At 39.1% G+C, this 26767-nt stretch overlaps 2 protein-coding genes across 3 annotated transcripts in view; both read left to right on the top strand.

Annotated features, from left to right (window-relative positions):
- Positions 1-3156: 3156 nt before the first annotated feature.
- LOC137297077 (uncharacterized) lies at positions 3157-19965 on the top strand. Its single transcript, XM_067829050.1, has 8 exons — positions 3157-3397; positions 4534-4994; positions 5154-5205; positions 6696-6714; positions 8546-8622; positions 9127-9269; positions 9407-9527; positions 13470-19965. Exons 2-8 carry the CDS (start codon positions 4564-4566, stop codon positions 16518-16520), a joined length of 3894 nt encoding a protein of 1297 aa, XP_067685151.1. The 5' UTR covers positions 3157-3397; positions 4534-4563; the 3' UTR covers positions 16521-19965.
- LOC137297076 (uncharacterized) overlaps positions 16486-26767 on the top strand; it is a 49745-nt gene continuing 39463 nt past the window's right edge. The window contains exon 1 of one of the 2 annotated variants that reach the window (XM_067829049.1): positions 16486-16551. The gene's annotated coding sequence lies outside the window, so the exon portion shown is untranslated. Of the gene's footprint in view, positions 16552-26265; positions 26432-26767 lie in introns of those variants that run through there. The other variant, XM_067829047.1, reaches the window with a different exon arrangement.

Genomic DNA, 26767 nt, shown 5'->3' on the forward strand with positions numbered 1-26767 from the left:
CACACACACACACACACACACACACACACACACACACACACACACACACACACACAAACAAACAAACAACAAAACCCCCAAAACATTCGCAATATCTTTCAACACACCAGTATATACACATTTATACAGGCGGTAAGTAAGCAGATAGTGCATACCCTGTTTCTGGAGATTTTTTTCAGAATTTGGGCTTTACGAAAGTGACATTATATATTTAACATGACCAGGCCACCCATTCCACTTCTAAATGCCCTTCCAAGACACGAGTAATCCAGTGATATCACGTAAAACCCACCAGCGGGGTCATGGTATAAACAAACACAGAAATATATCCTGGACGAACCCTAGGTCCATCCCACGATCACAGTATTCTAGTTTATCCAAGGGACGCAATTCTGCGTTTGATTAAAGGGATACAGAATGTTAAACATTTATGACTGACCACAGCAAAGTCATTAAGCTGGTTGATGTCGCGGTTTCCCTCCATTTCCGGCATTGGGGATGGGTCGGGGATTTCTTCTCTTTGGAAACTACAGCTTATCCCCAAGTAAGCCTTGATTTAATACAGTCTCTCATCAACTATGATGATGGGTTCAGTGATTCAGTTTCATGGTAAACGCCCTCTGAAAAACAACAACACGTCGTTACAAATTTCAGAGGTTAATAATCTGGCTTTTTGTTATATTTATCTATGAAAAAAGCGGGTAGACTGCACTTTACTTGTCCCCGGAAGTTAGGGTTAAGATAAGGGGGCAGGAGTAGGTTAGGGTTATGTTAAGGGTTAGGGTTAAGGTTAATTGCCGAAGGCAAGGGACCCGTGAAGTGCAGGGGTCCCGAGAAGGCCCTCACAAAAGCAACCCTGCCTCCATAGTGAATGAGTGAAAGTTGATTTACGCTGCATCAACAATTTCGCAGTTTTTCGCGGTTCCACCCCAAGAGAAATTTGTATCTGATCACACGCAGTGCTGAAACTGATTATATTTTTCGTACTCATGCATTACACCGGCCACAAACTCACCACTTTGGATTTGGTCCCTCAAAACAAAACCTATCCATGAACAATACCTCTACACCTCTAAAAACAATCCTAATAAATGAGACAGAATAGACACGCAAATGGGCTTCCTGTCCGCATTCGCGCCTATCTGCAATAATAATGAGTGGCATGAAAGTTGTACAAGCATCCAAACCTACCTTGTGGCGTACAAGAGTTGTTATCCATAACGGCGGCATGACGTCATAGTGACGTCAAACAAATGTGACGTCATGCATCTTATCGGCAGATCCGTCCGGGCCTCCATCCTGGTTTCCGAGCCTCTCATTAATATTAATGGCAGCCCCGGGAACCAGGATGTCCGGGCCCCGTCTCCCATTTCGTATTATCTTACCTCACTCATGAATGTTGTTTTCTGATTGACTTAGCGGACCCGTGAATGTCTCGTGGTAGAATTGGCCTTCAGCAACCCATGCTTGCCATGAAAGGCGACTATGCATGTCGCAAGAGGCGACTAACGGGATCGGGCTCGCTGACACGTGTCATCGGTTCCCAATTGCGCAGACCGATGCTCTTGTTGTTGATCACTGGAGTGTCCAGTCCAGACTCGATTATTTACAGACCGCCGCCATATAGCTGGAATATTGCTGAGTGCGGCGTAACACTAAACTCACTCACTCAATAATTGGCTTCGCGCTCTTATATATTTTTGAAATTCAGTACTCGCAGTAATAATCAGATTTTCAAATCACAAAAAATACAGCATATAACGCTGCGAATCGCAGTTTCTTCTTGTGTCCAAAATGGCGAGATTTACGATAAAGCTTACTCTGAAAGGTTATTTGAAGAAGCTTAGATTTGTCTGAGATAATAGTGGATGGTATCAAGAAGAATTTAAAACTATTAAGTTTATTTGTGTTCGTGTTATTTAGAACTGTTTTGAACTTCAAAAGTGAGTGTTGAAGAGGAAGGCCATATATGTGCCTGTAGCACCCGAGGGGTTAAGGTGTTCGGCAAGATAGATGCGTTGTACATTAACCCATATGCCACCCGAGACCAGTGAATAACTTATAATGTACGAGCCGGTACATAGTGATACTGAGGCGATCGTTCATAAATTATGGCTGCACGTGCGTGCGTGTCCCCTTCTAAAATCAATGTGTAAACTTTATTACCCTCCCTTATTACTTTTGTAATATATTTGCTGTTCATTCTCCAAATGCATGCGTACAAAATTTGCGCAGTTGGAAGACGACGATATGTGTCAGCCAGGTCACCGGTCATGACCACCCGATGCCTCTTACGACAAGCATGGGATGTTGAAGACCAATATTCTAAAAGCCGGACCTTCACCAGCACTGCAATAGGTAGTTTATTCAGGAAACGGGTACATAGTCAACATTATTTAGGTGATTGACGCGTGTAAAAGTCTGCATAGAAATGATTAACTGAATAGCGTTCACATTTGTTTTCAAACGTGACGAGGGCGGTTGGACTTTACTTAGTTCAGCCTGCTGAACTAGACTTTACTTAACTTCTGAGAGGAAAAATGTGAGAGGAAAAAGGTGACGAGGGAAGAACACATTTTTTTTCTCTCTCAGAAATACAGCTTGGAAAGTTACAAACGTGTTAATGAGTTGTAGATTCAGTCACACTCGTTCTTACAGACATTCATCCTTATAGTGGGAAAATGGATGATAGGGATGTGGCCAAATCAAATTTATTTTTTTAATAGGGCAACAAAAATTGTCACACAAATAAAAGTGACTCTCTGATGCCCGAGAAACATTTCACTTTTATATATAGCCAAACTAGCTTATGTATGACTAGCTCGGGTATAGTTAGGTGAATTACTGTTTCCGAATACGGTAAACATATTTTGCCAAAAGAGGTGAAAACACATTATCCAAATTTCCGAATGAAATTTCCAAGCTATATTTTTGTTATGTGTCATGTGTCACTGACCTATTCTCTCATTAATAAAGGTAAAGAATCTTGGTAATTGAATGCTTAGCAAAACAAAACAAAACAAACAACTAAAGTTTCCAAAACTCAGTAGCTCTTTCAGTTTTGTGGAGAGGAGAACCAGAAACTCCTCTACAGTCATGTTTCGGTGTCAGGAGCTTTTGTGTGCCCCTAGTACTTCCGATCTACAACTACGAACGCGAAGGCGATATAGAGCGCCTTTTTAATGTCGGTAAGGATTGAGCCAAATTGATATTGACAGTTGTGTATTCATCGACATACTATCCCTGTCTTGTTCCGGTCATACAGCTGGTTTCATGTTTTCGATAAACTAGGGAAATATTAGGCTCTCTCTGATTTCGAGGGCGATATGAGAAAGCGTGATTGTTTACATACACAGCACAGGGGCTTGTATCGAAAATGGAACGGACCACAATCAAGGTATTATTGTTCACTGCAGGGCTTGTATGTATAATGAACACGCCGGCACTGGCAATATAGTTCTTCAAACCTCTTGAGCACACGTGCCTGCGATTCACATTTCATTTCCAATAACTAGGTGTGTCTGGTTGAGCAAGACCCAACTCCAAACATTAATGTAAGTAAATAATCTTTTTTTAGTTTTTAAGACTTGAGTGACTGATACTTTATCCTTGTATTATGGGTTTGCAGGTGCTTAATCACCCCCTTTGTCTTCTCTCTAATCACATGAAGAATTGTAAATCATGTCCCTTATGAAAGACAACTATTTATCAAACCAGTTGCCACAAGGTGCACAGTTTGCCAAGATGCCACAGCTGTAATAGGGTCAAAATTGATAACCCTGGAACTGATCTGCTTTAATCATGTTGATGGTTGCAGGTTTGTCAGCGCTGTGATCATGTTGGTGGGTTTACTAAAGTGTTAAACATCTAAGACCTGTATTTCTCTAGCAGTTAATATTGTTAAGACGTTCCTGCCTTGTTAAGCTGGTATGCTGTGATATGACTGGAATACTGGAAAAACATACAGCAGCGTCTAGCCCAACCCACTCTGACTTTTCCAATATAGACCTCACTTCTGCACTTCCTGCAAATCCAAATTCATGAAACATTATGGGTTTTTGAAAATAAGATGGCAGCTTCTTTAAAACATTGAAGCTACATGGATGAGGTCTCGCAGTAACTGTAAATTGAACTAGGTGAGTACTGAGGCTGTCCAGGTATCACTCATAAACTGGCATTCTTCTCATATTGTGAGAGATGATCACATGACCACGTGTTCATATAGATTAATTGTCATCTGCTGCATACATGATATGTTTGATCATTTTCTTAAATTTTCAGATCACCCAGACATGTAAAAATTGTTTAATGGGAGCTGCAGAAACAAGCTTACCATTGGCCTTTGATTGCTGTTTTGACATGGTTTGGAGATGAAGACATGAACATTTTTGTTGCTCCTTGTCTTTGTTTTTCTGTCTGCAATTTTGTTGTTATTTGTAATAATAACTGTAAAACAATACTAATGCTATCTTGACAATCTATTTATTAAAGAATTAAGTGTTGGATCATTGGTCCTTTCCACAATAATTCCAGACACCTGATGATTCATGACGCTGCAAAGTCATGTCGGCCTATCAAGGCTATCCTCAAGGTCAGGGCCCAGGAGGTTATGATGAGGGAAGATCATGGGCAGCACTTGGAAACCTCCCTGATGGACAGTACAGCCAGACTGAGGCATATCCTCCCATGACAAGCAAGACACTGTCTGTACCAATGTGCCAAGTAGTGCCAGGTGGTGGTGAGACTTATAAACAGCCGGCAGAGTACTCAGGGGAAGATTTTACTGATGAAGGAAAGGCAGGGGCACCAGGAAATCCCCCTGATGGCCAGAATGGCAAGACTGACACAGATCCCCTTATGACAAGCACGGCACAGTCTGCATCAATGACCAGAGTCATACCAGGTGGTGATGACACGTTTAAGCAACTGGCACCATACTCAGGAAAAGAGTTTAATGGTGTTTCCCGTCGAAAGAGGACACGTTTTGATACAGGGTAGGTGTTATCTTTCAGTGTTCTTTCTTGAAGGAGATATTGTTATATTTTGAAACTGTGGTATTGATGTTTGTGTTTATTGCTGTTATCTCAAGCCACTGCCAAATATGTTACATTGTTGTCAAGGTAGTTTCAATTCAATCTTGATGTTTGTTGCAGAGGTTTACCTCTTGGGGGTCAAGGTCAAAATGCTGACTTGAGGTGTAGCACGGTAAGTTCTGAGCTGTTAAACCTGCTCTTGCATGACTATGGCTAAAAAAGACCTGAAGGAATGCACACTAAGCAATTCATCTAATGCTGTTACCTTGTGAATTCTGACCCTTTTTTGTTTTGTGTACATACCACACTTGTCCACAATCCAGTACAAATCATGAAGATGCAGGTTAGAATTGGTCTTCAGCAGTCCATTCTTATCACAAACAGTAACTCACTTGATTGGATGCTCAGACTTTCTGTCTTGTTTGACATATAATTTCCCAGTTATGTTGGTTGATGCTTGTTGTGTTGATCACTGGACTGTCTGGTCCACTCTGAACTATCTAGAGAATGCCACCATTTCTCTCGAATGTTGTGTATTGCTAGATGCAGCTTAAAACTAAACTCACAGATTCAGTTGTGTAGAGTTATGTTAACAGGATGTGATAGTAAAATGAGCTGTGTTGAGTTACGTTGCCTGACTTCCAGGAGCTGTTTGTCAATTCAGTTGTATAGACTTATGTCCCCTGACAACCAGGATCTGATTGACTAGTCATTTGTGTAGAGTTATGTACCCTGACTGTCAGGATCTGATAGTCACGTCATTTGTGTATCTCTTGATAGTATATTCACTGTTTTTCACAAACATAGGGGAGCGATGGTTAATGGGAATTTATTATTGAAGCTCAAAGGATCATAACTCATTAAATATAAACAATCTTACTTCAATATTTTGTGATGTGTGCCTTATTCCTTTATCTTTAAAGGTATCGTGCTATATTAGAACATTTTTTGCCACTTTGAAACTTTTTTACAGTTAATTTCTTAAGTGGCTCCGACAAATCAGCTTATTTCACTATTGTTGCCAGAAATAGCTAGAATATGTAGCAGATGACAAATGGATGATAATAGATGTGACAGACACGTGACATCATGTTACATTGTGGATAGTGTCATAAAAATATTACAATGATACATGGTGTCATTTTTGACTAGCTGTATGCTATGCAGAATATCAGTGCTGTTGCAGGTTAAGTAATAATATTGTCACACACGTAAGTGTTTTGGACTGAAAATACTTTTGGTTGATGCCTATCAGTCAGTCCGTCCGTCCATCCGTAATCATAATTAATAATTTTCTCGGTTTCCATGTTTTAGGACTTTTTCACAAAAGCGAGGGGTTTGTTTCATTTCTGGAGCACAATTCGAAAACTTCTTACAATCTTTCAGCAAAACTTGGCAGATATGTGAGGCAGACCCCAAAGTGGTGCCTTTCGCTGTTAGCAGATTTTGGCACTTTTCTCTTTCCGGGATTTCATGGGTCCTCGATGAGATATGTCATCTTACTTGTTATTGTAATTTAAACCAAACCTCATACCTGTACAGCAGTCATTTTGAACATTAAAATATGGAAACAGCAGTTTATGTAAACATAATTACTTTTGGTCTATTTCTATTTTGTTTATCATGATGATGATGATGATTCTCCTGAATATTTTATTGCAGCATGGAGGAAATGTAAGAGGTAAGAGATTAACATCTTGTATTATTTTCATATTGATATCTCTGGGTATTTGGGGGTCAACAGTAGTGTGTTCTTGCTCACTAACTTACTCACTAATATATTCTAGCTGCAGAAACATCCCACTTAAGGATGACCTGTCACTTTGTCTGATCAATGTCCAACAGGAAGTTGATAAAAAGGTAGGGGAACCTGAACTTTTAATTTGGATCAGAAGTATAAGCATTGCCAAATTTTTCATAAGACTTCCCATGAATGCACCACCATTTCGATATATGACCCCTCTGCATGGGATGCTCATGCACAATGCAGTAGCCCCTTACACATGCATGGGGTGCCGTTCTTGATTTTGAAGAAGGTCTATGAATATCACTGTATAAACCACACAGTTGTTTGTGTTTGTTTCTCGCTGTTTAGTTTGTCCCCTGCCACAACACAACCCAGAATGTTGATGATCAGCCCCATTTTGGTCATCTAAGGTCAACAACAAGAGTAGAAGATCGTTCCTTTCCTTCCAATCTTTAAGAAATCGGATGCACTACAGGTGTTCGAGTTACTTATCAGACAGTTAGGTATTGCCTCCATGCATCTCACATCCTCAACGGTCCAAGGCTGTGCCACCCTTGACTGATCGTCACGTGGCTGTAAGAAGAGAATGGTGAAGGGCACATAGACACTAGAAACATCATCATTGGTTGTATGTCACATTTTCAGAGATACAGTGCCCTTCATATTGTGCAAGAATCACAGGGCAGTACTAATGAGACATCATGTTGATGCCCTTTGTCGTCCCATTTGCTAGGCGTTACGACTGCCAGTGCTGACAGTGCAAGTTTGTCAGTAATCACCCCCAACAACACAACATCTATCTTTTGCCATAGCCAGCAAAGAGCCCGACTTACCCCCATCGAATATGTCAGGAAGATGATAGGGAGTCGTGTATGGCAACATCAAAGGCCGCCAAATACGCTGGATGGACTTGGCTGTGCAATTCAGGAAGAATGTAAGAGACTCCCAGAACTGTTCACTGGGAGTCTCATACACAGTATGCTTGTCATCTGGATATATGTATGACCCATCATGGTGGAATCACACACCACTGAATGAAAATTTGCGTTTACATGCAAATTTCATGTCATACACCAATAAATCTTTCAAGAGTGATTACTGCACAAAAAGCTATGGTCATAAGGAAGTGCAAGTGGTGATGCATTCTCGAAACATTCATAATCATAATTCAATATTGATTGAATTTGATTCATCTCCCAAATTTCTTCAATCGTAAATTTAAAATGATGTTCCCCTCCTTTATTGAAACAAATATATTGCTGTAGTGTGGCAATCATACAGTTGTGACATTGCTGTTATGTGTCAGATATACAGCTGTAATATGACTATAATATATTACTGTAATGTGTCAGTTATACAGCTGTGACACTGATTTAATGTTTTGTTGTGTTGTGGTTTTTACAACATGAAAAACATACAACATTGCTGTGATACACTGTACTGGAGCAGTCATACAACTGTGGCATTGCTATAATGTGGCAGTTCTACAACTGTGACATTGCTTTAATGTGGCAGTTATACAACTGATCTTTCTGTAATTTATTGTGGTATATAGTGGTAATTACACAGCTTTGATGAAGCTATACTGTTGCCATTTTCCAGCTGTACTGCTGCATGATTACCATACTGTTGCTGTACTGACATAAGTACATTGTGGCATTGGTACAGCTGTGATATTACAACGTTAATGAATCTAAACAGATACATTCATGCTTGTTGCATTGGGTACAATCACCCAAATCTGATGCTGCTACTCAACCTGCAGGATGTGCCAGACCCACTATTCCTGCCACACCCATCGTTCCTACCAGACCTGCCATTCCTGCCAGACCAACCTATCCAGTGAGTCAGTTAGTCTTGCCTTTATGTTTCCTTTCTTATGTAGCAGTATTCAGTATTTATTGTCAACAGTAGATGGGTATAGTTTATATTCAGTGACATTGATGCCAATAGACAAAGGAAAGTTCATAATGGTGGCTGTGCCGTTATTGTGTTCGCTTATCACGCTACTATCTTGGGTTTTGGTACCAAACATGAATACTATATGTCAAGTCCATTTCTGGTGTCCTCCGTGATAATATTACCATGTAATGAAACCTTACTCCTTGACTTTAAGGCTCTGATACTTGACCTTGTTGATCAGAGCTATGACCCATAGCTGCCATTATGTGATTGTCGTTCTTCCCCAGAGCATTCCTTGTGATGATATTTGAGACACAATATATGTGCTCACATGTTTTTAAGATCTGATAAGTGGTAAACATATCCATATGACCTTAATTTGACACACATGTATATGAATGATATATTGTAATTATTTCCATCAGTTCACTCATTTACACCTAGGTTCCCCAAAAGGTGGAGCCGCCCAATAGGCAGCTGCGAATATCGGGGCTGGCAGTGAAAACCCCCGGTTACAAGCTGATGTCCTACTTCTCCACATGGGGAGTAGTCGAGGACTTTGAGGTGGTGAAGGATCTGACATTGAGGTAAGTTGTGTCCCTTTGTTCTGACAGTATCTGCTGTGCTTAGATCCCATATTTGAATTGTTTTTGATCTTCAATCTGTTTTCAGTTTCAAGTGGTTGATGGTTTAATCTCAAAAGAGTCACTCTTTCTTATTTCAGATCAACAGGTGTTGCATTTGTGATGTTTAAAAATCTTGGCGATGCAGTGAAAGCAGTGTCATACCAGCCACATGTTATTGATAATAAGGAGGTTGAAGTCACCTACGCCAAGCCTTATAAGGTAAGGCACGTATGGAGGTATCTGATATTGTGAGGGTTGCCCTCTACATCAAGCCTCCAATCAGGGTATGTTGTATGGTGCAGGTTGCCCTATACACCAAACCTCCAATCAGGGTATGTTCTATGGTGAAGCTTGTCCCACACACAAGCTTCCAATCAGGGTATGTTATATGGTGAAGCTTTTCCCATACACCAAGCTTCCAAACAGGGTATGTTATGTAGTGAAGCTTGTCCCACACACCAAGTCTCCAATCAGGGCATGTTATATGGTGAGGGTTGTCCCATACACCAAACCTCCAATCAGGGAAGGTGTTATAGTGAAGCTTGTCCCATACACCAAAACTCCAATCAGGGTATGTGATATGGTGAAGTTTGTCCCGTACACTAAACCTCCAATCAGGGTATGTGATATGGTGAAGGTTGTCCAATTAACCAAACCTCTTAAGGTAAGGCACAAAAGGATCTGTGTTACTTGTTAAATGTTGTCAATACACCAGGCCTGTTGAAATTAGGTTCTTTTGAGGGTATGTGGTCTGGTTAACATTGTCCCCGACACCAAGCCTTTTGAGATCAGCTTCCTTTGTTTGTATGTGTTTTGGTGAGTTTGCCCCATACATCAAGCCTCCAATCAGGGTATGTGATAAGTTGAATGTTGTCCCATACACCAAGCCTCTAATCAGGGTATGTGATATGGTGAAGCTTGTCCCATACACCAAGCTTCTAATCAGGGTATGCAATATGGTGAAGGTTGTCCAATTAACCAAACCTCTTGAGGTAAGGTATATATGGAGCTATATTACCTGGTAAACATTGTCAATACACCAAGCCTCTTGAGATTAGCCTCCTTTGAGGGTATGTGGTCTGGTAAACGTCACCAGTGCCAAGCTTCTTCAATGAAGGAACATATGGGGATATGTGATATCACACTGTTATGTTGTGAGAGAATAGAGAGACAGCATTTTGGAGCAGCCTCACACTATTATATTGTGAGATAATGGAGGTTTCATCTTGGAAATACCTCACATTGTTGTGAGAGAATAGAGAAGTTTCATATTGGAGTGACCTCACTCTGTTGTGTAGTAAGAGAATAGAGAGACTCCATCTTGCAGCCACTTCATACTACTGTGTTGTTTGTGAAAAGCAAGGCAGTATCTTGGAGAGATGTCACACTGATGCGTTGTGAAATAAAATAAAAAACAATTTTAGTTTCTCTTGTCAGCCACCTTCTGACAAGGGATTTGTTAATATTAAACATGCATTTGTTGTCCTACGCCACAACTCAGAGCTGGGGACTATGTATTCAGTGATCTGTAATCACTTTGTTTCTGGAGCGTAACTCCAAAACTGTCCAATATTTTTAGACCAAACTTGATAGATATAGTAATCGCAGCCTATGGCTGTACCTTTTGCTATTTACAGATTTTTGGCATTTATTTTTTTTTTTTTCCATGGAACATTTTGGTGTTAGTTTAATGGTGGGATGGGCTTCGTTTCCAGATCAGACCTGAAAAACTGTTCAATATTTTTCTTCAAAACTCAGTAGATATATCAGTCAGAACCTAAAGTGACGCTTTTTGTTATTTACAGATTTTTGTGATATATGATTTTCTTGGTTTCCATGGAAATGTTTTGGACTTTGTTTCCAAATGTAGAGATAGGACTTCATTTCCGGAGCAGAACTCAAAAACCGTTCAATATGTTTCTTCAAAACTTGGTAGATATACCAATCAGAACCTAAAGTGGTGCCTTTTGGTATATACAGGTTTTTGTGATATATGCCAGTCTCCGTAATGTTCATTGTTTTGTTAAGTCTTCACTACAGTGTTCAGTTCAGTATTTTAGTATTTTTATCATTTGTTTGTTCAGTGTTAAGTTCATTAAACTGCACAATGGCCCCCATCAGTGTTAAGTAGTTATCAGTACTTATAAGCACAGCCAAGTGATATGAAAATGAAATTTTGAAACTTAATAAAAAGAAGCGATCTGCCAATACTTATAGCGAATGTGTAACAGGAATGTAATATCTAGACATGTTATTGTTTGCCTATTTGAATCATGATTTACATGCATGCCCTATGAGTATATTGTCTGGATCAGTACACGTCACGACAAAAACAATGATTCTTTTGAATGCTGCAACACCTTAATAAAAACAAAATGTTGAAACAAATTAAAGTTATAGGAGCAATGTGGGGCTATTACCTTTTCGAGGAATGTAACCATCAATATCCAAAAAAACGAGTGATATACCTTTCATCTGCAGATTTCCCAAGTGATGTGTTTTTTAACAGGCTAATATGCGAAAAAGTAATGTGTCGTTTCAGGTTTTTCACATTGGTGTATCATTGGTCACCCAAGATGGCACAGGTGGCAACTAATTGCATAATGTCTATCATTCTTTTAAAAAAAGTAATTTAGTTAACCAAGTATGAACCATCAATCAATGTATTGACTGTTCATTCTTGGAAAGAAGGGTGTTGTTTTTACAGACACAGACACGACAGAGTGTATTCGGTATAGTGTAGTAAATGTACACACATAAACACTACCTTTTGACAAATCCACATTTAAACCCGCATAAAAGTAATTAACCAATCAGCGTATTATTGGTTAATCCTTTGATCGATCCAGGCACAAGAAATGCCAAATGGGGACCTGTGTCAGGTAATCAAAGTGTCCTTACCACTACTTACACCTGTTATAAATTCGTTAACTGAGCATCAAGTGAATAATGACAAATGACGTGTAGGGGATTTTGACAGAATCATCTATGAAAACAAGGGTTGCAACTCAGAAACTAGGCAAAGCAGGAGACAAAACTAAATGATAGTAGATTGTGAGAACATATAGTTTTCATTTTTCACAACAGCTGTCGCGATTTCAGGTTTATATAAACCTGTAAACGAACTAGTTATCCACTGAAATGTAGATGAAATCTGCATAGGCCCTCATATCTATGTCTCATATTAGGTCACAGAGAAGCACTGCTCTGATTGGTTGAAATTTCGTTTGCAGCTGAGAATTGTGTGCTATTGTCAAAAAGGTTGATTTAATTAAAGGTGGATATGAGTAGTCTTAATGATGGGGTTTCATTTATAATGATGCCAATGAGTGATTAATGCATTTGTACCCCCTAGAGTATATGTGATGTTTAATGTATCACTTTGGCAGTTAGTGATTATCTCTCTGACATGCTGCACATCAAACCCAGTTTAACTGTAATGGTGTTACCCATTATGAGAGTAAGTTATGAGTTGGGAGCTTGTTAGCGATTATCTATATCTGTTATGTACCGAGACCTACTTTAAGATTTTAGGAAGAAGCAGACTCATTTTATATCAGTATGTCTCTTTTCTGCAGAAGTATTTTTACCACTTTATTACTTACGTGAATAATATACAATTCTTTTTCTTGACTGCTGTTCATGCTTCATACTTTTTGCATGATGAATGCTACAAAAATTGTGCTGTCTGCGTTTGGTAATAGTTTAATAAGTATTTTGTCTGTAGTCTGCCTGATCCATTTAACTGCCTCTCACAACAAACATGGATTACTTTGGATCAGTTCTAACTCTAGACATTCACAGGCCAAGAAAGGCTTGTCATAACTGTTGTATACAGAAAGACACTGACTAAGCTCTTACAAATCTGTATACCTGTAATCGTCTTGTTACTCTGGTATGCAATCAGATCTGTATACATGTAATCATCGTAATCCTGGTTTAGACATATATTCTTTTACATGCAATCATCTTGTTTCTCTGGTTTATACACCGATCTATATTCATGCATGTAAACATCTTGCATTATATATCATCAGTCCTTAAGTATTGTCCTTATTTTAAAGATGTTATTTCATCTTCAGTAGTGTTTTATGGTGACAGGATCCACTAGCTTTCTATGAACAAGCTGTAGTTTCATACACTTCAATTTTGTTGCTTCAGAAGCTGCCATCTGAAACATTTTCATCTAGGAGGGAACAAAGACACCATGAAACTGCCCAACAACAAAGACTGCCTGAATCTATCCAATCACTTGATCAAGGTTATGATATATCAGAAGCTAGAGAACCCCAAAAGTTGACTGAAGATGCACAGCCAAAAAGGCAGTCCACACCAGATACTTTGATGTCACGTCTGACTCAAGCAGACAGCTTTGAAGACATGCCCTTTGGAACTGAATATGAGTGCAATGTCTCTGGATGTTTATTTAAAGGCAAACCAGAGCAATTTGAACGTCACTGGACAAAAATTCATGAAGCAAAGGTTCTTTATCTCATTTGTTCATTCTGTGGCATGGAATGTGATGCAGATGATCTTCATCAACACCTGTCTTTTTTTCATGGGATTGAGGACAGGAGTGAAATGGCAACACTCCTGTGTTGTGCTAAACAACAGGAGAGAGACAATATCCACTTTGTCATGCCTGGCAGTGTGACAAGGGAAACCTGCATGAAGGTGACAAATCCTCCACAAAACAGAGATGCTAAAGATGTCCTTAGCTGCACCCAATGCATATTTACTGGCACTGTTGATGAGTTTGTCAATCACTGGGAAAAACATCATTCAGCAGGACTCAGTTACCTGACATGCCCCAAATGCCCCAAAACTTTCAAGAAGAGAGACTTTCTTCTGCTTCATATTAAGTATCAGCATCAAAATAAAGCAGTGAGAACCGAAAAAGAACCAGAAAACAATGAAAAAAACTTCAATGAGTCTCCTAACTTTAATCTGCTTGAAAGGGTTTGTCATGAATTGCAAAGGCAACAATTACCAATATCAGAGATGGACATACCTGCAATTTCAGGTATTGGTTCAATAGGTGCTGGAAACATGCCAACAATGACTCTAGCTTCATTAAGTGGTCCATTGAAGTCTGATCAGAATGTGCCATTGCCAGTATTGCCATCCCAGCAGCCCACTCCACCTGCTCCACCACTTCTAGCATCCCAGGTTCCCACACAACAAGCCGTATCTTTACAGGAGCAAGTAACATCCTTCTACCCCTCCACAGCATCTCTCCCCAAACCTGTGCCACCTCCTTTAACATCTCCACCTCATCTTACATCACCACCTTTCCCTCAGCCTGTCCCTCCACCTGCTATAGGAAGTCAGTCATATCCTGAGGCACCTTTACCTTGGTTTTCAAATACGTCAACTCGGCAACCAGTGGTGGCTGCAGTGAGTAGTCAGTCATACTCAGTGGCTTCCCCACAAACCCAGGTTGTTGCTTCAGTTGCACCAACTTCTTCTCAAGCATGTGCCCCATTACAACACACACTGACTGGGCAAGTGATCACTCACTTTGCAAGTGCTCAACCAACAGAGTTTATAATGGAACAAAGACCCGTTGCTTCAGTTGCTCCTTCAACAGTTTCATCAACCTCTCAAGCATGGGCCCAGTTGCACCTTCCACTGACTGAGCAAGTGATCACTCAGTCTGCAAGTGTTGAGTTGCCACAGTTTGTAATGGAACAACCACCTGCTGCTCCTTCAGTTGCTCCTTCAATAGTACCACCACATTCTCCTCAAGCAGGTGCCCCATTTCAGCACTCACTGGATGGACAGATGATTACTCAGCCTGCAGGTGCTGAGCCACCAGAGTTTGTATGGGAACAACTACCTTATGCTTCTCAGTCAGGAATAATGGCAAGTGAAGATCATGGTAGCATCTCTGAACTTGATGCTCAGGATGTAAATGATTTCTACATGGGCAACATAAACTCTGGGGGAGAATCCCCTGAATCCCAGAGTGAACCAGAGATGGTAACTGAAGAGAAAGCGAAGGATGAATTGAAAAGATCAGCCCAGTTTGGGTCAGTTCTTGCTCTGAGACCAGAATGGACAAAGACACTTAAAGTTGCACACCACAAAAAGTCATCATTTGAAGTAAACAATTGTAAGAAAAAAACTAAATTCACAACCCAAGTGAAATTTATTCCAAAGTTTGATAGAACACAACCAGATAGTATACACAAGTTCTTACTTTGGAGTCACATAATGATGGAAAAACTAGAGGATGCTAATATTAAAGTAAGAAGGAGACTTAAAGCAGATGAAGGAGAATGTGATCTAGCAGCAGGTGATGATTATGTAAACCCTGAAAAAATGCTGGATTTATCTTCAGAGGAAGAAACAGATGGTGAAAGAAGTACTGCAGTTAAGGGAACTTTGAATCAAGCACATGAGGATATGAAAGCAATGGCGCAAACTGTTGCTGAGAAAGTGTTTACAGAATACAGAAGTATGAACAAATACACAGTTGCAAAAAATACAGGTCAGTCTGGAAAAGGAGCAGGTAAACAAGGGCTGGTTGACAAAAAGGTTTTAGGTCAGTTGTTTCACAAGTCCATTGGCATGGTAAAATATCAGTCTAAGAGAGCCAATGTTGATGCTGACTTAATCCGTAAGGGTGTTTCATGGGTCAAAAGAAGCATTAGAAGAATGCTTGAAGAAGAAAGGACAGGTAATGGTGATTGGTCAAGGAAGGAACATCAGCAGAGGACAGAGTACCATGATCTAATTAGAGATGAACATCAGCGCTGGACAGATAGCTTTGATTGGTCAAGGAAAGAATTTGCTGACTTGCAGATGCATGATAGAGGTCAAGAGCAGTTCTTTAAGGATGGAAGATTTTCTCAGGATGACTATTTGGACTCTGGAGATGATGACAGAATACGTTTGAGTAACTTTGCTGATGGTGGTACCACAGAACTTCCAAAGATACGGGGCAAAAAGAGAAAACGATCCAGAAGAGGCAAGTCTAGCAGCTCCAAGACAAAGAGTCATGACTTTGAGAAAGAAGGTGTTGACACAAAGACTAAGGATCAGGTGAACAGTGGTAAGAAGAAGAGGAGGAGAAAGAAAAGGAAAGGTGGTGTTAAAACTGAGGGAAATAATGGGAACACCTTTGAACAAGAACAGGATGGCATTAGTGAGGGAGATCTGAGTGGAGATGGTAGCCCCTGCGAGTTTGACATGGATGATGTGAGATGATGTTATTCGGGATTGCAGTGTGAATTTGAAGGTTTGATTATCATCATTATGGAATTACATGTGTTCTTAAGAATCAGATGTCCTCACACTTGCCCAGCAGAGCATGTATCAGCAAGGGAGTGCTCACTGGACATGGTGTCTTTGGTGTCTCGGATACTGTGTAGATTGGAAACATTGTTCATAAACTTTATGCTTATGAAAGATGTAAGTGCCATTACCCAGCAGAACAAACTGATAGCAGCAAGAATGATGGTTGGTATTGGATAGTTTCAGGCTGTTTTGGGGATTTGTCAAACGTTTGCAAATGTTTGCTGAAACAATAATTGATGTGTTAACTGATGAGGCAACTAACTGTAGGAAGATATGTATGATCTCTTCATTGATGCCTCTGTTCTTCAGTCAGAGGGATGGCGTGGTAGTCTAGTTTTTTAAGTGTCTGCTCATCACATGGAAGACCCGGGCTATTCCACACATGGGTGCAATGTGTTGAGTCCATTTCTGGTGTCCCATGATGTGCTATTGCTGGAATATTCCTTAAAAGCCATGTAAAACCATACACACTCATCACTCTTGTGCCAGACTGGACATTTGTGCATATACATTTGTAACATAATCATGTAATTTCAAATTAAGATAATTAAGGTGTTATCCTCCAAGTGGATCATGCAATTCTGTATACAGGTATATGCTCATCACCCTACCCAGTGATCTGCAGTACTGCACAGGTGCATCTTTGGGAGGTCCAGGGACCTCCTTAATTATGACCCTTGATATACCAAGTTCACTGTATTGGAATCGGATGTGCTGCAGAATGACTGAAGTACTTCACAAACTCCAGTTCACCCTTTTCCTTCAAATTGGTCTCTTAGTCAACAGTGGTCAAGATTCTGGTTGTTAACTAAACTGTACTCAAGTTGGACAACTCTAACTGCCTTGTTAAATATGAATTCATCTCTCACTGAACAGTCCTAAATTCCAACAGCTGGAAAACAGTTGTTAAATTGCAAGTCAGTCCCTCCTGGATTCTGCTGCAAATTTGTAAGAATTCTGCGGCAAATGTTAGCAAATTCTGCACCCCATTTTTCAATATTCTGCAAAACATTCTGCTGTTAAAACATTTAGAAAATACAACCAAAACATTATACAGACCTTCATAGTTTAATACTCAAACACAGATATAAAGTTAAGTCGACAGTACACATCACATCTTGAGTATGTTGAGTCAAGCACCGACACCTTTTTCTGTGTTTGAGAATTAAACACGCGATGAAAATAATTATCTCCTCTCAATCGTAACTTTGATGCAGATGAACAACTTCCAGTTTCATGCAAATATATTTATATTGAAATGAAATCTGACATAATTTCTATCGATTTTGAGAACATAATTGTGTCACATGTCAAATGACAAATTTATTGAATTTTATTTGAAACATGCCTAAAACTTGCTTTATTAATGAAGTATCTTTCATCGTTATTATTTTGAAAATGTTGTAACAATAAATATGTTAGTTCGTTTTATGTGTAACCGATCCTACTTCTGACATTAACTCTAATTTTCGTTTTGGCTTTCAGTCACTTTTCACTCAGTTTTTAAAATAAGCAAATTCTGCGGCAGAAAAGTGGCAAATTCTGCACTGATTCTGCACGAAAATGGGTTCTCCATGAATCAGACACTTTTCTGCATGGAAAGGTAAATTCTGCGATTTTTTCTGCAATCATGGAATCTGGGAGGGACTGGCAAGTATTGGGTGATTTTGACCATACTTTCTCCTGTACATGCTGCTTTCAACACATTAATGGAATAATTCCACTTTTTGGTGTTGTCATGTGTTTCCTTTCAGACTGAAAACATTCTATGAGCCTCTTCCTATGTTTAAATGTTTTGTTGTTTTAAATGATTGCTGTCTTCTTGACTTCATCTATTCATTCTTCGTTCACTTTGCTAATTTACATTACCAACCTAATGAAATTTGAGAATCAGGGCAATTCAAACCAGTTACCGAAAGTCTTCCTCTTTGTCAGTTTTCAAGATTTTGAAACTGTGGTCAATGCTGGAGAAATTTTATAGCATCACGACTCATTTTCTTTAGAGAATTGTTTTTCTTTGAAGAGAAATGAAACCACTTGAGAATTGTCACGACCGCTATGATCTGGTTCATGTGGCTTCTGTCAGGAGAACAGTTTTCCTTTTAAACTGAACTGATAAATTTCTGTTAGTTATTCATATGGATATGCAACAACCTGGGAAAGGGGTAAGGGATACCGATTTGCTCTGAATGTATTATCTGTAATGTATTATTTAGAATGTGAAAAATGAGAACATTCACTTGTGAATATTGGTTTAGAATGTGAAAAATGATGATGTGTTCATCCCTCTGTCTTATTTTGCGTCTTTACCTGCAAGCTGACTGAAATAAGATTTCAGTGACTAATTGTTAAAATGATTTTTGATCAGTATGAGGTTTTCTTCAGTTCCTGACCCGTGAGGATCTAGTTTGGAACTGAACTTCAGTAGCCCAGGCTTGTGGACTAATTGGATCGGGTGGTCAGGCTTACTGAGTTGGCTGACAGGATATCATATCCCAATTGCATAGACCGATGCTCATAATGTTGATCACTGGAATGTCTGGTCCAGATTTGATTATTTCCAGACTGCAACCCTATAGTTGGAATAGTGTTGAATGCGGTGTAAAACTAAATTACTCACTCATTCTTCTATTCCAGATAAAACATTCTGTAATTCAAATTATTAAATCTGTTGTCATTTTTCTCAGTGACTGAACAAAAGTAAATCAATATCAATATCAAAAATGTCCTTTCGTCCATTATGTATAGTAATAATAGTTCTAGAGAATTTCCCACCTAAGCAGTATATTCATGCCACAGCCAGCACTATGTTTGTTAGCGGCAAACCAGACAGATCTTTGAGGACTTGGTGGAAAGTGGTGCCACATTTGAATGTTCATAGTTCTAGTAAATTACAATGTGCATTGTTTTGGTTATGAACAGATTAAAGAAGCTGAAAAGTAATTTTACTGAAAGGAAAGTTTATTTATATGATACACTAGTCAGCACTTTAAACTAGCAATTTGCATCATTCTACATTGGATGTGAAGTTTGCAAATGCAATTTTTAGCAGTTTCTAAACATGACGCATGATGCGAACCAATTTTTTATTTTGATGATTACTAGCTGGTAATGAACCAATCATCAGTTGTGAGATTTCAACTGATTCCCACCACTAGTACCATGATATGCATCAACTTTATCAGAGAGTCTGACCACCATTTAACAGGTAACTGGAGACCAGTTTTAAACCTAGATCAGCAGAGGTGGCTGGAATGTTTTGTTTTGGTTTGGTTTTGGTTTGTACTTTTTTCATCATTATGTTGTGATTACTGATAAACTAAGTGTTTTTTTTTAAATAAATGGAATAACGCTTTATGGATCCGAGACTAAGCTAACCCTTGCCTCAAAGGGCAAGAAAGGTCTTATTATCCATAGACAAGACTTGGGACGAAGATGGGAATTAGGGAAACTCGGAAAAATCACGACAATTGTGTTTACCCAGTCGGCCTCACTTCCTTAAATGTCAGGCTTTGGATTTGGCATGGATGTTTGATGCTACAAGCATTCATGACCAGTGATTGAGTGGAGGTACATCACTTTTTTTTCAAACAGATGGCGCATATACGCCAGATATTTCAAATATGCTGGATATAATATTCAAACAACCACTTATGACCAGACTGTGAAGTAAACCTTACCTGGTAATTTCTGCATTAGCTCCTGGAGATATCGATTTGAATAGTATTTTCGTTCTTACAAGTAAAATGACAGACACTAAAGAGACGCCCGTAATAACTATTTACAATGCACCTGTGGTACAAACTAAATATCACAGTCAGAACAAATATGGGATTCGAAAAATTCATCATATGCTGGAAGGGTTCATAACAAACCTAGAAAGGAAATTTCAAGAGACACCACGTGTGCCCAAGCACTTTTTGTTTGAAGGTGAGCTACAGAGTCTATCCTTTCCTAGCCACCACGGTGTATCGATTTCCTGATGAAAACCGAGTGTATTCCGTTGTTAAAGTGAGGAGATTCGGCGAAGATGCGAATGCTAGTCAAGGCGTAATAACACTACGTTTTACCTTTTCGTTGAAGGTGAACTACATAAACGATCTATTTGCTGAGTGTACTGAGATGATTCCTCTTACCAGGGAGACTCTATACAGAAGTTGTGGACTATCCCTGCTCTTACAGACGTACTTCTACACCAACATATCACTCAAGAAACAAGCCCAGAACACCAACTCTTGTCTCTCTGGAAGGGCATCATGTTCTAGTATGGCCATGAACAACATCTGGCGGTTGCATCATCAGACATGAACGACAACTGACTTTCTGCTTGATCCCAACAGTTTAACACCACTGATTCTCAAACACTCTAAAAGTTGCTGTTTAACAAATTCTAACCCTTTTTAACAATAGATGTAATTATTTTATTTAATATGTCAATATCTGAAACATCAAGTTCGCCAATTCTGTTTCCAAATATGTATTTCTTAGTGTTTAACCGCCCTGGATACCATTGTTTTATTTTGAGGCACATTGTCATAAGATTTGAAAAAGTGAACATTGCGCGAGAATCGCTTTCGGCTCTGGATCTACCAAGGAGTATAACATTACACAGGTGTGTAGACTATTAGATTTCCTGCTCGATGGGACAAATTCAAGTGGAAAAACGTTTTGAAAAGTGGACATAGTTAACCGATTCCGAAATCTTCTTCGCTTTTCATCCTTCTATGCGATATAAATATTTTAAAGTTTGGAACCTATAGAGAAACTGTGAGGGAACAAAATACTGCCTGATATCCAAACGAAGTATCGATATATTCAAATGGATTTTGTCATTTTGTCATGTATATCATACAATGCGCATATCACTTCTGCCTAGCAACCATTGTTTCTGTATCTCGGCGTCTGTGACGTCATTATACCAGTCGTTTTCAATAAATGCAGGAATTCTTGTCCCTGCTCAATCACATAAATATTTCTTCAAATTTGTTGCAATTTTTCAGCCCAAGAAATTAAGGCTTCATGTTTGTATAGCCATGTTTAATTGTGGACAAATGTATTTAGATTTTTTATTACAGTCCTTGAAATGGCAAAAAAATGAGCTGTTTTCTTTGTTCCTCAGTCAGGGTGTTCTTCGTTTTCTATCTCTGTTGATACAAATTCACTAAATTAGTAAACTTTCAGGGGCTGATTTCATGTGTATTAATTGTTTACTTCACATACATAATGATTAAAAGATGTTTGACTTCATATTGTTTTTAATATGACATGCTTTGCAGCTGTCCCTCAACTATTGTTCTTTCCCGTAACGATAGCCTCAAATTTTAAATAATGTATGATCCCTGATGCCAAGATTCCCAAACTTCTGCATGCTCCTTGGCACTTCCTGTGTCCTCATGATGACACAAGAAGTGTCCAGACGCTCTATTGACTGAGAGCTACGGGGAAAGGATGTAAAATATTAGGACTTGGAGCATATGTTTTAAGCATCTATCCAGTAACTATACTGTTTCACAGACATGTACAATATTGCAAAATTTTGTTTTTATGATTGCATCTGAACTATGAAACATTTGAAACTTGGAAATTCCAATTTTTTGTGAAGGGGCATTAATTTTCTCATAATGTAATTTGTGTTGATGTACTTCTTTCTTATAACATTCTTTCAAGTAACGCTAAAAAATGTAACAGGAACGAAAAATCAGATCTTGAAACAGGAACTACGAGGGGATGTCAATAAGTTTTGAACCTTGCATAGAAAAACACAAAATATTGGTATGAACCACATTTATTTTTCAACATAGTCCCCTTGTGAGTCAAGACACTTGTTCCATATTTTCTGCCAGGCGCTGAAGCCATCTCTGTAGAAGGCGCCGTTTTGGTCCTCAAACCAAGCCTCAGTAGCAGCAATAAGCTCATTATCATCCTGAAATCTACGACCACGCAAGTGTTTCTTGAGATTTGAGAACAAATGGTAATCACTTTGTGCCAGGTTTTTTAGGGTAGTGGGGATGCAGCAAGATTTCGTACCCGCATTCCTGGACAGCAGCGGCTGCAACGCGAGAGGTGTGTACTGGAGCATTGTCTTGATGTAGAAGAATACCACGTCTGATCTTGCCCCGGCGCTTCTCCTTGATTGACTGTTGCACTTGCCTCAACAAATTAGCGTAATATTCCCCATTCATTGTTCTTCCTTTTGGTAAGTAATCTATGTGGATGACGCCTTTGCTATCCCAGAAGACTCGCCATTACCTTCTGCACTGATCTGGAGGCTTTGAACTTTTTGGTCCTGGGAGAAGTGGCATGTTTCCATTCCATGGATTCTTGTTATCTCTCGGGATCATAGTGGTGGATCCAGGTTTCATCACAGGTTACTAGCCTAAAGTGAAAATCTTCTGGATTCTTGTTGTATCTGGTTAGCGTGGAGTTGCTTATGGTGACCCGTGTTTGCTCCATTTCATCTGTAAGAATTCTGGCACCCATCTTGCGCACACCTTGGACATGACGAGATGTTCATGAAGAATTGTCTCGACGGATCCGTGTGAAAGACTCTCTCTACCATGCTTAAATTCATTGACCCATCGTTTGATGGTAGCAGATGAAGGGGAAGACTTCCCACAAACTGCTGAAAGCCTTTCTTCAATGTTCTTTGCCGAGTTTCCTTCAAGAACTAAAAACTTAATTACTGCTCTATACTCAATTTTATTAATTTCACTGCCGTGAGGGGGGTCTCTTTCTGTCAGTGTGAGCTGTTCAATAACTTCTGAGAGTAGGATACCAAAACTTATATATCACATCAGCTACACCACAAGGTTCAATGTCGTACCATAGGCTGTGACACCTGGGTATGAAAAATGCTCAAGGCTCAAAACTTATTGACATCCCCTCGTATGTATAATTTAAACATGTATGTTAATATATTATTAGGCGTGAACCTGTCACACTTTTGATTCAAAATATTATGTTTATACAATGTGAAAAAAAAGATGATAAGTGATATTTTTTCCTCAGACTGTTACAGTGAAAAATGGTAATTGTTACGGGAAAGAATATATCTGTCACTGTTATTATTATGTTCAAGGTTTTACTAATATCTTACCCCATGTAGGAGTAATCATTACATGAATATTGTTCTCTACCGTGCGCGTATGCAATTAACAGCATTTGCTGGATGTACATACTGATTTAACTACAATGAATGTAACCGTTACAATAAAGAATTTATTATGTTACTGTAAAGAATGTGCATGTTACGGTAAAGAAAAAACAGCAGTTCACAGAGGATCTTTGTATGAAATATGCATATGTCTTAATATATTCTTAGGTGCAAACCAGTGTACTCTCACACTTTTTGGTTCAATATATTGATGTCTATATATTGTGAAAAACAGATTGTTAAGCTACATTTTTTTGTCTTTCCTGTAACAAGCGTATCTTTTCCCGTAACAACAATATTTTTGTATCTTTTTAAGGTTTTAGAAAATCACATTGATTTCTTGGGTGAGGTTTTGTATTAATTTTATTACCCTTGTCGTTAAATTGTGGAAAATAAACCCAAATCTACTTTCAAACATGGCTACCTGCCGTCGCCTGAGTTTGAAGGCAACGTCACAGAAGAACCGCGACGTCATGGCATTTTTTATGACGCACGTCACCATGACAACGTGATATTTTGCCCTAGGGCGTCGTATGTAAAGTATGAACCCCGATATGTTCGCCCTCGTAGGTAATGAAATAGATGATAAAGAAATACGACTTACACGAAACTCGTTTTAACTTATGTGTTATCCTCTCTCTCGCTCAGGCAACTCAACATTACAAATCTGTAACCAATCGCACGTCGAAACAGGTCCCGATATTCTTTATGTTTGCTTGCGTGTTTATTTGTTCTTTCACACCGCATTCAGCAATATTTCAGCTATATAGCGGCGGACTGTAAATAATCGAGTCTGGACCAGACAGTCTCTAGTGATCAAAAGCAAGAGCATCGATCAACGTAGGCGGCATTCTAACCCGGATCTTCACGAGTGGGCACTTTATTGAGGACTTGCCCCGGGGAAGTTGTAAATATGATTACCTTATCTGTGTGTCCGTCTAAAACTTCCCCTCCCTAATATCTTTGTATTAAAGTATGCTTTCAATACAACAGTTTTTGTGCTGTCCATAATTATTATACAACCGTGTGAGCATAATCAGGCTAATTACTGTTTCCTGATACGGTTAAAGGGGTTATACTAAAAGAAATTGGCAATTTGATGTCACCACATTTGAAGTAACAGTGCTTTTATTGGTCATGACATGTCATACCAAAGGGTTGGGGATAGAGGTTGGGATGTGAGTGCGTGCGTGCGTGCGTGCGTGTGCATGTGCGTGCGTGCGTGCGTGCGTGCATGTGTGTATGTGTGTGTAATGCTATTATATTATTCTAGGGATGGGGATCATCAAGTCTGTGCACAAGTACTTGAGAGATGGTCATTCGCTTTGTACATGGCATAGGGGGCGAGGGTGTCACTTACTTTGTACAAAACTTTTAGGGGTGAGGAATATGCCATTTACCCCAACGATCCATCAACATCATTTTTTTTTACATTTAGAGGCACAATGGCCTAATGTCATCCAGGCTGGATGAAGTAAAAACATACTAGAAATAGTTTACAAGAGATTGTGAATTCACTGTTAGTGCTTACTTGGTTACTTGGTTACTTGGATTTAGTCAATTTCAAAATAACAAGACAATGACGTTAAAATTTGTTCTAAAAAATGCTAATGCTTACAAGGAATAAAAAAAAAAGAAACAATTTTTATGTTCACAAATCTAATATATTTTGACAATTTTAACTTTATTATTTAATTGTTTTACCTCCATGTCATTGCGAAAAAGTAACTAATTATTTATTAAATATACAGCCATTATATTTACGTCTTCGAAGCCTTTAAACAGTTGGTTAGATCAACGCAATTAAATGTATTATCCATTATCGATGGGAGCTATTGCTGCCTCAATTATGTTTATATTCTTGATTAGAAATCAAAAGATCATTTATGTATCAAATCCCATATGTGCCCAGCCCCTTTGGTCGGAAAGTTTATTAAATGACAGCTGAAACTCTCGTGAAAACGGTTGTAAATGAAGTGTGAAACCCCTACACACCCCTCTGACCCCAACCCTTAACCCAAGTGCGCAATCTTTTGTGACTGGATTTTCCATTAATCAGCACATTGCCGTCGTTACGGTCGGCAGTGATATGCTGAAACGAATACAATAAAGGTTCTGGACAATTCTTGTCAAACTGCCCCCTGACGTAATATGGTTTGGTTACAATATAACGATGTCATACTGTCCAGCGTGTTTCCTTAATTAATAAATGGTTTTGATTTTCTCAACTGAATGAACTGAAAAAGACACCACATAAATACACCACAAATTAGAGTATCTTTTCAGTTTTGCTTGCACCTTCTCTAAAATGTAGAAGTGGACATTCCTCCACAGCAATATCCACATTTCTGTGTCAGTCTAACTAAACTTAGCCTCAGTACTTTTCGTTACACTCCACTAGTTCAGTCTACTGTGGTGGGGTGTAACGAATAACTCTGAAACTAAGTTTACTTGACTACTGTGTCGGGAGCTTCTTTGACTGTAAGCTGGTTTTAAGTTCCCTTTGCGCACGCTAACTTGCGTCTATTGAGATATGCCAGACGGGGCCCAGCTTAAACCATTCACAATGAGTACTTCCGGTTTGCACGATATACGATCACACGATACGCTTGATAGTGAAATAGTGGCGGTCGATGCGCTTTCACAGAGGATATTTGTTAATGTGTTGGTGAGTCAAATTGATATTGATGCTTTTGTAAAGATGTTCAAGTCTTACCGCTATGCCTATTGGAAACACGAAATATTTTGATGACCTAGATGGAGCCTTAAGTTTAATTCAAGCCAGAGACCATATAATATGGTCTCTGTTCAAGCATTATTGTGATTGTTTACATTACAGTATCCAACTCGAAACAGTTAGCTTATATATTACTCACACTAGTATGACATTGTCTGTGCCTTCGTCTTATGGGGTTTCAACTCGAAACAGTTAGCTTATATATTACTCACACTAGTATGACATTGACTGTGCCTTCGTCTTATGAGGTTTCATGTATTGTTATCG

Source organism: Haliotis asinina, chromosome 9, assembly GCF_037392515.1.
Source record: "Haliotis asinina isolate JCU_RB_2024 chromosome 9, JCU_Hal_asi_v2, whole genome shotgun sequence".
Taxonomy (NCBI): Eukaryota; Metazoa; Mollusca; class Gastropoda; order Lepetellida; family Haliotidae; genus Haliotis; species Haliotis asinina.